The 15,605-nt window shown below is 42.5% G+C and overlaps 1 protein-coding gene across 1 annotated transcript in view; it reads left to right on the top strand.

Moving 5' to 3' along the window:
- The window catches only part of zmp:0000000760 (collagen alpha-1(IX) chain), a 73,165-nt gene that overhangs the window by 14,918 nt on the left and 42,642 nt on the right, over window positions 1-15,605 (top strand). Inside the window, exons 5-12 of the mRNA XM_039738340.1 lie at window positions 1,114-1,191; window positions 1,296-1,388; window positions 1,480-1,533; window positions 4,258-4,311; window positions 4,467-4,520; window positions 4,603-4,656; window positions 6,074-6,127; window positions 6,710-6,763. Coding sequence (XP_039594274.1) covers window positions 1,114-1,191; window positions 1,296-1,388; window positions 1,480-1,533; window positions 4,258-4,311; window positions 4,467-4,520; window positions 4,603-4,656; window positions 6,074-6,127; window positions 6,710-6,763 — 495 coding nt within the window. The remainder of the gene's footprint in view (window positions 1-1,113; window positions 1,192-1,295; window positions 1,389-1,479; window positions 1,534-4,257; window positions 4,312-4,466; window positions 4,521-4,602; window positions 4,657-6,073; window positions 6,128-6,709; window positions 6,764-15,605) is intronic.

Genomic DNA, 15,605 nt, shown 5'->3' with positions numbered 1-15,605 from the left:
CTCTACAAGAGAGAACTTTATCCCCATACTGAGCACACATGCAGAGATTAATTTGTGCTCCCGGCCCACCTTCTGTTTACAAAAAGTGTATGACAGGACGCTGTTCCTCTTTGGTGCAATTTATAAGTTTCACAGCCATCTTCACCGAAGGGTGACAACTCTTATACTAAACTGCAAGGGCAGCCGGCTTGCCAGACAGAACTAGTCATAGGACACGACCAATGACTACTACTCCTGCCTTCACCATTGCAACGAAAATATAAAAGTGCGGAAACGTCCCTCGCATATTGGAAAGCAGATGTGATGCAAGGTTTACCCAGAATCAATGAAATAAGTATTACATAATATGGACAAAATATTGTGTGGTTTGTACCAATATGAACATACACAGTATTTGGAGTCTAAACAGATTGAATATATTGATTTAGACTTCAAGTAAAGCATCAACTAGACTGTAACACCTGAACAAATAGTCATGGGACATTACTGCACTAACCAAATGAAAGGTGTTTCTAAAGGAAACAAAAATATTACACAGGTTTTATGTTTTTCTTACTAATCAAAGGGAGTTAAAGTCATGAATAAATTGTAGTCTTCTTGAAAAATATATTATTTTTTATTATGCATATATGTTTGTTTTACAAATTGCAGCACTTAATAATATAGTATAAGGTTGCATAAGGGTGTAGGTCTAAAATCATTGTCCCCATTTTAGTTGATACATGATAGCAGTTGGACAGACTAGATGTTTTTACTGTGGATAAGGTGTTGTTTTATGAGAGACATTATTCTGTTCCATATTCATAATTTAGATTACAAACACATTCCTAGTGATGATGATAACAGGTTTCATTAATTATATCTCTGACCAATACAGTTTTTAAACTGAATTTTTTGCTATCATTTACAATTGTGTTACTTATGTAATCATTCTACAGTGCCATAGAGTAAAGATTTTATTTATGTACTGTATTTGCATTTGTTCTACATCAGTCCTCTATTTAGCAAGAACTTTCATTAATGTATTGTGCAGTAGCACTGGTCAAGTAAGTATTTGCTTTTTTGTTTGTAATAATTTATATACTCTGTTATATGCTGGATGATTTGATGTAGGTGGATCTGCAGCAAATGGAACTTTATTGTGATCCAGATAGAGCCAGTGCTGAGGGATGCTGTGAGCTTTCAGATGTTGTAAGTAAGGAATGTTGTGAATTGTGTTTATTGCTTGATATTTTAATCAACAACCTACAGTATGTCAAATACATTCCACAACTTATTTTATTTTGACCTTTTAGTGCGGTGGAAGAGCACAGCTTGGTGGTGGGAATTCATATATGTGTCATTGCTCTCATGGCCAGCCAGGTGTACAAGGGAGCCCAGGACCCAAGGTATCGTAATAATATACATCATATGTAAAATGATGATGATAATGATGATTATAACTTCATCTTTAGCCACTAAAGTGTTTTGCATCCATAGGGTCACAAGGGTTTTAAAGGCAAACAGGGAGAGCCAGGAAGAGTAGGCAACCTTGTAAGTATCTGTCTATCCATATTATTTTACTTGTTTCCATATTTTCTTTTATAACACTGATAAAGCTGATAAGAGAACATACAGAACATAAGAAATCTGAAAATTGAGAGGAGACCATCCAGTCCATAAGGCTCATTTGTTTATCTTATAGCCAAGCTGTCCCACTATCTCATCCAGATCCTTTTTACAGCTTGTCAGAGTTTTTGCTTCAGCTCCATGGCTTGGTAGTTTGTAGAAGGCATTATGGGCACCACTCTCATGTGGAAGAAAGACAAATGCATTTTATTGCTGTTGTGTTGAAGGGTGTTACTCTCAACTTCAAACTCTGTGTATCATTTGGTTAATGCAATATATTTTTTTGACAATTTAACATTACTTAAGTATTACAGTTTCCACTGATATGCCATTAGTATTAAAATATTGAAAGAGTTTGCTGTATTTGCTGTATCAGTAGACATATTACATAGCTGTGGCAAAAAATACAGAGGACCACCCCACTTGTCCCTATTGTTAACATTCCAAGGTGCTTTACTAGTGCTGTCATATAGTACACATGTACTTTGTAGAACTGGAGCACAGAATTAGCCCCTCTGACCCCAAGGTAGTAAGGTTGGGGGCCCTCAGGTTAATTAAAGCAACTGAGTTTTGAAAGCCAGTGGTGATGATTTTGGGCCCCCCTTCTCTTCTTGTGCTTTCTATATAAGCTAGAGTTGGTGATCGAAATTGGACTATATTGGACGGTTGAGTTAGGATGTGTTGTTATTGCTTATGGTGCCACAGAATCACTTACTTACACCCGGGTGGTTTAGTTTTAAACTACAGCTTGTGAGCATCAGCAAAATCCTGTGCTGCATCATTCATTTGGTTTTAGCAAGGAGCAGACTAGTGACTGATTTTTATGATCACTTGGCAGCCAAAAAATAATTGTGATAGAACCGTATTTGTTTTTGATTATTGTTTATGCACATGAAGGCTATTTAATTTGTCCCCATTAGCCAGCATCTCATGTAAAACATGCTAATCCCAATACAAATTATCGTGGTGTAAATTATATAGTATGTGTGATCTACTCAGCTAATATAATAAAGTTATTAAATTGTGTTTAATGTATTATACTGTGAATACAAATGGCATTTGGTTGAATAGTGCACTTTTATTTAACATTTCTGCTGGCTGTTTCTAGTTGGTAATAGACAATGAAGGAGGTTGGGTGGCAAGGACATGGAAGGACTTTTCAGGACCACCATATGATCCTGAAAGCTAAGTGAATTTCAGGATCCCATAGTGAGTGAGAGGGTGTCATTGACCTACCAGCCTTAAAAGTCTATTGGTATAAAGGCAATTGCCTTCACTGCTGGGCTACACAACCTGTACAGATTTAGTGAAAAAGCTGCTTTGATACTTTAAAAAAGATGAGAAAGACAGATGGAAAGAAAAGCCTGCACATAGGAGTTGATATCGGTGGTAGTGAGGGTGTGCAGTCCTCATTCACATCACTTCACTTACTGTCGGGAATCCATGTGAGATGCCAAGTGCAGGACACTTAGGGATGGCAGGAAGTTGCAGCACATTGGATCAACCCTGTGTGGGACGGGGAGTGGAATGTGGTTGAATCAATGTTACTCAGTACCTCACCTCTAACCTTGACGCCATGAATAGCCCTACCAGAAGTACAAAACTCCCAACGGCATTGCTTAGGGGATCATTGATCACCCAAACTACTTAGCCATATGAAGGTGCTGACTCAGTGGAGAGGAAACAACTACTGAGCACAGGACTCCACCAAGATAAGGCTATAGTGATGTAGAACTGTGCAACTCAATAAGTTTGCTGTTTGAAACCTCAGACTAGCCATCTCACAAGTCAGTGTTCATAATCTTATATATAAAGCAGACTGTAACAATCTTGCAGTCTTGTATGTATGTTATCATCCAGTTGACGCTCGGAATGTTTCTGGTGTGCTCCGTAAAAGCAACCAACAGTTATATCATGAAAAATCCATAGTGTTATTTGTTTGACATTTAATGTTTGTTTTTGTTAACTATATTTTCATCTTGCATTATTTTTATTGTAACAGTGTTGTAGTGGTAATTGAATTATATCAACCTTATCATAATATTAAATTAATTCACGTTTTTTTCGTCATCAAAAATTCTGCATCTGCAATGGTCAAAAAACCATTGTTTTTACACCATGTATTACATTTTGATGAATATAGGCTAGCTATTATATTATATATGAGAAAAGTAAGTAATTAAATTTTTTTATCTACAATAAACATCCTATATTTATTTTGTGGATTCAGCAGCTCTCTTTGCAATTTTTGTTTATTCATTAATAAACGAAATGTCATTTGTTTTGCAGCATCGTAGCTAATGTGTTGGTGTTACAATTTTTTCGTAAATAAGTAATAGGAAAATTTTTTTTTTTTAATACATTTATAATCAAAAAACTAATTTAATTAAGTTATCAAAATCAAATATACAGTATAGAGCAAATATAGCTATGATATTTAACTTATAAATAAAACTCCAGCTTCCCTACGACCCTGCTCGGATACAGCAGGTTTAGAAAGTGGAAGTTGTACACTGTACCTGTTAGATAAGGTACATTAGAATAGTCATCTTTATAGAAGGCTACAATATAAAATTCCTTAATATGTCACTATTGATGCATACAGTCAGTGCTACTTTCTAATAATTTAATATTTTTTTTCCTGATCAGGGTGTACGTGGAAGTACTGGGGACTATGGCTTATTTGGTGAAACAGGTCCTAAAGTAAGCAACCATTTCTTGTTTTATTTTTCCAAGTATTTCAAATTTTGCTCAACATTTTAACAAAGACATTGAGAAGCAGGTGACATATCATATTTACACTTTTAGATTGCACATTTACTTAGATTGATATTTACTGGATGTGCTTTGCTTTCTAGGGAATACGAGGCATTAAAGGAGAAAAAGGAATGAGAGGAATTCATGGTCAAAGGGTGATGTATTTTACATTTGACATATTAATGTTGGATAATTTTGCAAAGTTTAGATTTTCAATAATGATCTTTAACTTTTCAGGGTGACCGTGGTCCCAAAGGATTAAAAGGACTGCCTGGTGCTCTTGGTTTTAAAGTAAGTTTGTGTTTATTTCTCCAATTAAAACTGGAGTATGCATTTATTTTGTCTTCTCATTCAATAACCCACTGAACTTACTCACATAATTTAATTAAAAAACACATCCATCTTTGAAAATGTAGTGTAAAATACTTAAAATCAGCTGGTAACTGAGAGCTAAAAATATTTTTGGTAATATTTATAATTAATTCTTTAACTGTTCCAATTCATATTTAACTATTTAGCAAAGTTAAATAATAACAAAATATGAAATAAATGACGAAACATTTCAAAACTCTTTTTTATGGCTCATATTTTTGCTTAGTATAGATGTCCATGTTCCAGTTTATTTACCTGATAAATTATTTAAAGTATAATAAAATGCAAAATGATGAGCATTGTATTTTAGCTGTATACTATACTAATATAATCAGTGCACATATAATATTTGTATGCTATTGAAAACAGAATTACTATGGATTTAAAGAGCTAATGTTGTAAATGAATTGTATTTGTCATACTGAATTATTGAGTGGTAAGATGGCATTGTCGTTCATCATTCCATTTCACAGCTCTTGAGTTTGAATCCAGTTCTAGTCGCTGCCAATGTGGAGTCTGCACATTCTCCCCATGACTTTGTGGGGTTTTTCCAAATATTGTTTATTTTTTTAAATCCCATATTCCAAAGGTACACGTTAGATAGATTGGCCCCTAAAACCTTGCCCTGTATGAGTGAGTGAATGAGTGTGGATGCCTGGTACATAAATACATTTTAGATATTTCAAAATGAAATTAAAGAGAATGTCAAGAGGAAGCACTGAATTGCCTGATAGGAACAGGCAGTTCAGACCCCCAGAGGTGCTTCTTAAAATACCATGGAGGACTGAGCATGTGGCTATAAATGTTTCAAGAGAGAGTGCCTTCTGGAGGGGATGGAGGGAATTTTTTTCCAATTTTGCTATCATCCGCTTTTCCATAACAGCTTCTAGCATGTCCAGGGTCTACCCTGTGATGGAGCATTCTTTTTCGTTATGTTTGTTCAGGTGTTGTGCTTCTTTTGAGCTCAAGTTTTTTCCCCAGGTGACCACAGCATAGAAAAACACACTGGCTGCTGTGGACTGATAGAACATTTCCAGCAGCCTGCTGCACACATCAGAAGAACCGAGTATCCCTCCTTCTTGTCTAGCGCCACTGTGTCGTCATTATGGATATCTGGATATTAATTTATTATTGTATTAACACTATGAGATGCAAATTTGACTTTCTTATCCATTTCAGGATTGATGCCTTAAAGTCTGGGACATAAATTTCAGTTATCACAATCCCTAATTTAGCAATTTTTTTTTTGCCTTTCACATTACCTTGATGGAATTAGAATGATTTGTACAAAGTAGCAGAGTATATGATACAAGTCATTATTTTTTTTCTGTTGTAGGGGGTACAAGGATCTCCAGGAGATCGGGGAGACACTGGACTTCAAGGGACAGTAGTGAGTAACAGCAACACTTATTTTTACAGAACCTTCTGTAGTCTTCATTAATTTATGTAATGATCACTAGAACTACTATTACTTTCAAAGGCTGTGTTTACCAGTCTGAACGCTATCAATGCTGCCAAATGCATTCCCTATCTTAGAAGGAAAAAAAAAGAAGAGTTCATCTATTCGTTAGCACTACTAAACTTGTAATTAAAAACATCAACTTTTATGTAAATGTGAAATATTTGTTTAGTTAACGGCTGTCAATTGCAATATTTTGGACATGTCAAGCCAAGATGTTATATTAGTAAGAGATATCATAGCATCAAGCTAGGAAGCATACAAGGGGACTGAGTTGGGGGAATGCCATAGCAGACTGTCTATATAATAAGATTGTACAACAGCAGAACAGTGTTGCTGAGACTAAAGACTGAAGAACAAATAAGAAAAAAGCAACTAGCTATGCATTATCTAACCTAAAGCCCAGTGTTAAACTGTTGTGAGATACACCTGGCAAAAGTTATGCTTTCACATGAATATCATGACTGTTGGCTTTTGAATGCAGCTCTAAATGTGTATATTTTTCCTTTTAAGGGAGATCCAGGAGAACAGGGCTATTCAGGAATACCAGGATATCAAGGAATCAAGGTATATTTGATTTTTAATACCATGGTCAGAAATCAATAAGTCATACTATTGCTTTTCAGAGAAAATCTGTCATTGTATATTGGTGTTGGGGTGCTAACTTTTGAAGCACAAAGACATGCAGTCATTGTGTCCATATACATCTAGTATAGATTGAATAGACATAACTCTATTTGTCCTTTTTGGCTTTTTACAGAAGCTCTTTAAATACAGAGCTTCTATATGAGAACAAAATAATTTATTTGAACGGCTCATCATCACACAACAGTGTAGCTTGAAGTGCTTTACAAAGAGCAAAATAAAAATTACAATTGTGAAAACTAATAAAACCTAACAATCGAAGAATCCTTGATGGAAGTGAACAACAATGAAATTGCAGTTGAATTTAGGTGGTTAGAAGGATTGAGAAAGTGCTTCCTTTGGTAATATCACAAGACCAAACTAGATTTATTAAAGGCAGACACTAAGTGTTCCAATCTTCGATGCCTGTTTAATGTGATATATTCACCCACAAAGTCTAACACCCTGGAGATATTATTATCGGATGCAGAGAAAGAATTTGATATAGTTGAATGGAACTACCTTTTCACTACATTTATTTTAAAGTAACAACTGGAACCTACTGTACTAATTCATTTCATAATTTTAAACACTTTATTCATGTCTCTTCTTGATCTCAGTTTTCTTAAATTGAAAAGGTTCATTTCCTTCAGTCACTCCTCATAGGTCATATGCCTCGTAGTCCCGAAATAAGCGTAGTTGCTGTTCTATGGACTTTCTCTAGTGCTGCTATGTCTGTTTTGTAATATGGACGCCAAAACTACACACATTACTCCAGATAAGGCCTTGATAGTGCATCTATACTAATAAAAGGCAAAGCCCTCACTGACTCATCACTAATTCTCCAACTTCCCGTGTAGGTAGAAGGCTGAAATTTGGCAGGCTCATTCCTTACACCTTACTTACAAAAGTTGGGCAGGTTTCATTTCGAAATTCTACGTGTAATGGTCATAACTGGAACCTATTTTTTTGTCCATATACAGTACTATAATAGACTTCTGCTCGATGGCCGTGGGAGGCGGAGTTACGCCTCCCACATAATTTAGTGCCTGCCCATATAAGGCCGTCTGTCAGCGGCAATCCAATAGAAACACTGCCGCTAAATATTCACGGGTGAAGGACTGTGCTTATGCAGAGGAAGATGAGATGGTCAGGGAGGTGTTTGAGGCGGTGTTTGACACAAACTCAGCGAAACTGCGAGCGAAACTTTTAAGTGCCGGGTCTTAGCTAACATTAAATGCAGCTGTGGACATCACATGAGATGGCACCAGCACAGCTAGGAAACTTTGATGCATGTACACCGAGCGGCTCACGTGAACTGACACAGTGCACAGACAAAAAGCAACCGTTCCAAAGAGTGCTGAACAAAAACCGAATTACACAATTGGGAGGGCAGCAAAAAAATATGAAGTGTGTGACACATACAAACATATTCATAAGTGCAGCTACTGCGGAAACAAAGCACACGGTGGAAAAAGTCAATGTCCCGCTAAAGGAAGACAGTGTAAAAAACCTGTGCATGCAGTGTGTCACGTCTCAGATGAAGAGGAAGACAAGCTGTTTATTGATGCAGTAAGAAACGAATCGATGAATGAAACCTGTTATCTTTACAACGATTCACAAACATGGAATGTAAGTTGAACACAACACATCCTATATATACGAACCTGATTGAAAGAAATAATGATAATCAAATCCTTGATGACAGCAACACTCATAACACTCAAAAAACAATTACTGTATATTGACAATCATGTTACGTTATTTTTAAAATGTTCCCTTTTCTTTTTCATAACTTCTTTAACACACTACTTCTCCGCTGCGAAGTGCGGGTATATCTATATATCTATATATATATATATATCTATATATATATATATATATACCCCGATCTACATACTCTCAAATAGACAAACCACACACCATGGCGCAATGGAAGAGGCTTCGCCTCTAGCGCCGACGTTCAAGGTTCGATTCACGAAAGGGGGTGCACTGAGTATGTACGCCTGATGACCCCAAAATTAGGGCGAAACACGTGTTGCGTACTCTTTGCATTATTTTACATAAAACTATTTCAATATATATATACATACATATATATATACACACACATACATATATATCAGTGCTTCCCAATTCATTTTACCCTCACATCCCCTTGGTTTGAGACGTATGAAAATCAACAGATCAGATCAACAATTGATTCTTTATGAATAATGGATACTTTATTCGCCATCAATGATTGTTTTGGTAAAGCCATACTCACTGTAATCATTAAATGAACGGTAAAAAAGTAAGAGCAAGGGGAGGGTGACTTATTGAGGCACGCAGGAGAAACCACAATAGCACGCGAGCTCGATGTAGTGCGCGTCAACTCGATCTGAATTGTGCGATCACATTCGAAAAAATATATCTTTTCAAGTTCTATTTAGTCGACACAAATATCTTTGGTTGGAATGTAAGGCGAATTTACTCTTTACATTTCTATAGTGAAGAAAAATTTATGCAATGATGCCTACATTTAACTTACATTTCTACCAAAGATATTTCTGTCGAATAAATAAAAATTCCTTCTATTTAAAATTTAAAAAGAACTTGAACAATAATAATACTCATAATATCCACGCAGACTTGCACGTAAGAGCGAGAGTCATCCGTTTTAACAAGCAGTGTATTGCACTGATACGAAATAGCCTGCCCATTGAATTATTTAGGAATGGATAAATAAATTAAGATTTTGTACAAATAATGTTTTTTATTTTTCTTCCTTGATGGATTCTGGCACCCCCAGCAACAGTTGCTCGCACCCCAAAAAGTGTATTTATGTGTATATATGTAGATATGTATGTATATGTATATATATGTTTATATATGTGTGTGTATGTATGTATGTGTGTATATGTAGATATATATATATATATATATGTATATATGTGGATGTATGTGTATATATATATGGATATGTACAGGTATATATATATGTTTATATGTGTGTGTATATATATTGTGAAGGACCGAGGAGACAGCAATAAGGGTTGGGGTTTCCGGCCCCGTATATTGTACACAGCAAACAAAAACAGGTCAAAATTATAAACAAACAGTTCATATGCGCGCGCCGACTCCTGGCGTCGCGGCCATTTTATTGGGGTGGAGCCGGAAGTGGAGGAATGCTGGGAAGGACCGCAAGGGAGGATGGGAAGGATGACGTCAGGGCAAGATGGCGGAGGAAGGGCGGAAGTACGCACTGCGGTCAATCCAGCCTATGGTGCAGGAAGGTCTTTCTTTCTATGAGGAAGCAGAGGGAGAAAGTTAATACCCCGCCATTCCCTGGCGGCGAATGGTTTCCCAGGTGCTATCGAATCAATCCGCTGCCTCCTACTGCGTGCGTGACACGATCCCCCTTAGCCCAGGACCGCCAGGTCGGGCGGACCTAACCGAGAGGTCGTGAATACGAGAGAGGGCATCGGCATTGGCCTGAAGGGTGCCCGCCGATAAGTGACAGTGAACTTATACGGCTGTAAGTCCAGGAACCACCTGGTGACCCGCGGATTCGACTCTTTGTGTAGGGACATCCACTGAAGTGCAGCGTGATCAGTCACCAGAGCGAATTCGCACCCAGCAGGTAGTAACGGAGGTGGGTCACTGCCCACTTAATGGCCAAGGCCTCCCTCTCCACTGCCGCGTGCGGGTCTCCCGGTCCATCAGTTTCCGCTAAGGTACATCACAGGGTGCTCGACACCATCGACGCTTTGGCTCAGCACGGCACCCAGGCCTGTGTCCGAAGCGTCGGTCTGGAGAATAAACGGGAGCCCAAAATCGGGCGTCCGTAACACAGGTGCCGACGTTAGGGCCTTCTTTAGGTCACTGAACGCGTGTTCTGCTTTGTCGGTCCACACCACGTATAGGGGCGCCCTTTTGTCAGGTCAGTCAAGGGTGCTGCTCTTCGAGAAACGGGAACAAACCGGCGGTAGTAACCGCAAGCCCCAAGAAAGCCTGCACCTGTTTCTTGGTATTCGGACGGGCCATTCTAAGATGTCTTTAACTTTGGAGCTCTGTGGCCGCACCTGTCCTTGTCCCACGAGGTAGCCTAAATATTTGGCCTCCTTTAATCCAAAAACACTTCCGGGGTTTATGCGGAGGCCGGCTTTAGCCAGTGTTCGGAGGACAGCTGCGACCTGCAGTAGATGCTCCTCCCAGGTGCCGGAATAGATGACAACGTCATCCAGGTAGGCGGCACTATAGGACTGGTGGGGCTTCAGCACTCTATCTACCAGACGCTGGAAGGTCGCCGGGCCCCGTGCAGCCCAAATGGGAGGACCTTGTACTGCCAGTGCCCGCTAGGGGTGCTAAAGGCCGTTTTCTCCTTTGCGGATGCCGTTAAAGGAATTTGCCAATACCCTTTTGTCATGTCAAGGGTAGTCAGATACGAGCCGTACTCCAGCCGCCAAGGAGGTCGCCAATGCGGGGCATGGGGTAGGCATCGAACTTGGAGATCTGATTCAGACGCCTAAAGTCATTACAGAACCTCCAGGAGCCGCCTGGCTTGGAGACGAGGACAATAGGGCTGGACCAGGGACTATGGCTCTCTTCAATTATGTCCATGTCCAACATACGTTTCACCTCCAGTTCGACCTCTGCGCTTTTGCCTCCGGAGTCGGTAGGGCCTCTCCCGGACGATTACCCGGGCCCGTGACTATATCGTGGCAATCAGCGCGTCCGCCGGGTGACTCGCTCACTACCTCGGGATGGCTCGGAGTGTTTGGGCTAACTCCTGCCGCTGCTTGGGGTCAGCTCTTCGCCGAGGTTAAGGGCAGTTGTGCTTGCGAAAGGGAGAGTGACCTATGGGAGCTGGGAGCTCCTCTCTATCTCTCAGGGCTTTAACAGGTTGACATGATAGATCCTCTCACTTTCGACGATTGGGCTGTTTCACCAAATAGTCGACGAGTCCTTTTCTCTCCTTAACCTCGTAAGGCCCTTGCCAGTGAGCGAGCAGCTTCGAGTGGGAGGTCGGGGCGAGCACCATAACTCGGTCCCCGGGCGGAACTCCCTGAGGACGGAGTTGCGGTTGTAACACCGGCCTGCGCTGCTTGCGCACGAGTCACGTGCTCTTTTAGGAGGGGCCTGATCTTTGTGAGTCGGTCGCGCAGTTGCGCCACGCACTCAAAATGTTAGAGGAGGGAAGAGCCTCGGCCTCCCAGCCTTCTTTTAGGATGTCGAGGATTCCCCGGGGTTGTCGCCCGTATAGTAATTCAAATGGGGAGAAGCCTGTAGAGGCCTGGGGTACCTCCCGGTAGGCAAAAGCACGGCGGGAGGAGCTGGTCCCAGTTCCTGCCGTCGCGCTGACTACCTTGCGGAGCATCTGCTTAAGCGTCTGATTAAACGCTCGACCAACCCGTCAGTTTGCGGGTGATAGACTGACGCTTTCAGGTGCTTTATCTGCAGTAATTTGGCTACCTCCTTGAACGTATCCGAAGTGAAGGGCGTACCCTGGTCCGTGAGGACCTCCTTGGGTATGCCCACGCGTGAAAACAAATTAACCAGTTCCCGCGATGCTTTTAGTATTAGCGGGCGCGGGGGACCCGCCTCTGGGTACCGGGTGGCATAGTCCACCATGACTAGGATATACTTGTGGCCACGGGTTGAGGGCTCCAGGGTCCCACCAAATCGACCCCTATCCTTTCAAAGGGGATGTCCACGAGGGAATAGGGACTAGAGGAGCACGGTCCCTCCTAGGAATCTGGCGGGTCTGGCACTCGGACAGGATTGACAGAACCGCCGGACCTCCTCATTGATCCCAGGCCAGTAAAAGCGGGCTTAATCCTCTCCAGTGTTTTTTCGGCCCCGAGGTGGGCGCCTAGGAGGTGAGCATGTGCCAGCTCGCATATCTCCCGCCGGAAGGTACGCGGAATTAGCAACAACTTCCGCACCTCGCCCTCATGGGTAGCCACCGGTACAACAGATCATTCTCAAGGACAAAGAAGGGTTCCCGGTGTGGATCCGTCCGCTGTTGAGCTGTTAGGCAGAACGACGCATTCGGGCAAAGCGCAGGGAGTCATCATTCCACTGCTCCCTCTTAAAGGAGGCGGCGTGGACCGAAATTGATGGTCCAGGCGCGAGAGGGTCTTGGGGCCTGGGCCCGGAAGAGTTCCTGGCTAGTCCCTTCTCCGCGGAATCTTCGGGTCAAGGTCCGTAGCCACGGAAAGGTCCCCGAGACACCAGCCCATAGGGCCTGCCCTTGTGCACGGCGTGGAGGCCGCGGGAGGGTGCCTTTTCCCCTCATAACAAGATCCAACGAGGCCCCGGAGCGCGAATGGCTTACCGCTGATTCTTTTAGACCAGTCTTGTCCCAAATCACTGGGAAGGGGGTCAGGTAACACAGCGACCGTCATTTGGATTGGTTCCCCTTCCAGGTGACATAGCAGTGGCGGAACGATATGACCTAGTCCCCCATGCACACAGGTGACCAACAAATGCTGTTTTAACCACTGTTGCGCGGCAGCAAACAATGGTAATGTTGCTGCGGAATCAAACAAAGCCACCACGGCGTGCCCATTTAGCAACACCACTCCCGTGTTCGACTCGCCAAGGGATGCGGCGGGTACAATACCTCTCCGACGATGTCCAGCTGCAGTCCATAGGCTCCGGGCGTGTGATGGGGCAGTTTGGCAGCAGGTGACCGGTCTCGCCACACTTGAAACAGCGCGCGGACCCGGCCTCTCTGGCTCTGGCTGGCGCTTCTGCAGCGCGTCGAGGGGCTCGGGGTGGCCGCCCGTCCCTGCGGTTCCCGCGAGCAGGCTTTTCTGACCCCCAAGTCGGAGGACCGCCAACTGGCGCTCCAGGGCGTCGAGGAGGCCCGACATGTTCTGATAGGCGTGTCCCGGACCTGCTGGGCGAGGGAACTGGGCATCGCATTGACCAGGCCTTCACAGGCCACCCGCTCGACCACTTTCCGCCCGTCGGGTCCTCCTGGCCGTAGCCAGCGCCCATCTTGCCCCAGAACTCGAGCGCCTGGGCGCGCGGGGCTTTTCAGGGTCAAAGACCCAGTTCCGCCATTCGGCCGCCTGCTGGCCCGGGCTAATGCCGTAGCGGGCCAGTATTTCGGGCTTGAGGAGGTCGTAATTAGCGGCCTCCTCCTCAGGGAGGTCATAATAGGCCTGCAGCGCGGGTCCCTTCAGGTATGGCGCCAGATGGGCGCCCACTGGACCGCTGCCACTGCTCCGGGTGGCCGCCTCTCAAACATGCCCAGGTAGGCGTCGGCGTCCTCGAAGGGCCCATCGGACTAAAGGAGGAGGCGGCTGCCTGGGCGGGTCTGGTCTCGCCCGTTGGGCTTCCACTAACCTGGCCTTCGTGGCCTCCAGCTCCCGGTGGTGGCGGCTTGCGCAAGCTGCAGCCTGGAGCTGGTCATTCATCGCCTGCAGCACGTGTTGAGGTCCTGTCCCTCCGTCATTCCGGGATCTCTATCCTGCCGCTCGCCAGATGTAAGGACCGAGGAGACAGCAAGGGTTGGGGTTTCCGGCCCGTATATTGTACACAGCAAACAAAAACAGGTCAAAATTATAAACAAACAGTTCATATCGCGCGCCGACTCCTGGCGTCGCGCCATTTTATTGGGGAGGAGCGGAAGTGGAGGAATGCGGGAAGGACCGCAAGGGAGGATGGGAAGGATGACGTCAGGGCAAGATGGCGGAGGAAGGGCGGAAGTACGCACTGCGGTCAATCCAGCCTATGGTGCAGGAAGGTCTTTCTTTCTATGAGGAAGCAGAGGGAGAAAGTTAATACCCGCCATTCCCTGGCGTGAATGGTTTCCCAGGTGCTATCGAATCAATCCGCTGACCTCCTACTCAAGTGCGTGACAGATATATATATATATATATATATATATATATATATATATATATATATATATATATATATATATGTATGACAGCAACACTCATCACTCACAACAGTGACAGAACAATTACATTGACAATCATGTTACGTTATTTTCAAAATGTTTCCTTTTCTTTTTCGTTACTTCTTTAACACACTACTTCACCGCTGCAAAGCGCAGGTATTTTGCTAGTGTATAAATAAAGCCTCACATGCACTTAGAATTTGGTGTGTGTGATTTGTTCATTATATCCGTTTATTATTAACATTACATCCGCTCATAGTATGCAGATTTTTTTAAAATAATATACATATAAAAATTATTTCCTAAATGCATTCAATTATTAAACATTTCCATGTTTTCTCTGCGTCAATTGCATTTTCATGGGGAAATAAATCATATAGCAAGATATTATCGCAAATAATTCACTTTGTATATGCAAATCAGTGAATACTAGGGTGTCATATAGCATGGTCCCCGTGTATACCATGTTAAGTATACCATGCACTTGTAGCAGTCTGGAGCTTCTCAGATTCACACTGTTGTAGAGATGGTGATTTATTTGTTTGGTGGGGACCTCAGGAATGCACCCAGCTTTGGCCTGACCTGCACCACTCTCCCACAGAGACATGAAATAACAGTATATAAAATAATAATTCTGTATATTAAATGAAACAAAAACAAAAACAACAAATGAACAGATAACTTGATAACAAATAACACAATGATAAACACCTAACAATAAACACTAAGAACAAAGTCCATAAACAGTCCAAAAGCAGTGGGAACAGATATTGTGGAATGAAGGAACAAAATGGCGATTCTGTGAACAGCTTGCTGTAAGAATTGTATAAACAGTCTTATCAGTGTTCCTGATGTTGTGAGGGGTGGAGAGAAGTGGGGAGCGCTCCC

The sequence above is a fragment of the Polypterus senegalus genome, chromosome 16 (genome assembly GCF_016835505.1).
Source record: "Polypterus senegalus isolate Bchr_013 chromosome 16, ASM1683550v1, whole genome shotgun sequence".
Classification (NCBI taxonomy): domain Eukaryota; kingdom Metazoa; phylum Chordata; class Cladistia; order Polypteriformes; family Polypteridae; genus Polypterus; species Polypterus senegalus.
Note: the sequence above shows the minus strand (reverse complement) of the source record. Positions and strands in the feature narration are given on the sequence as shown.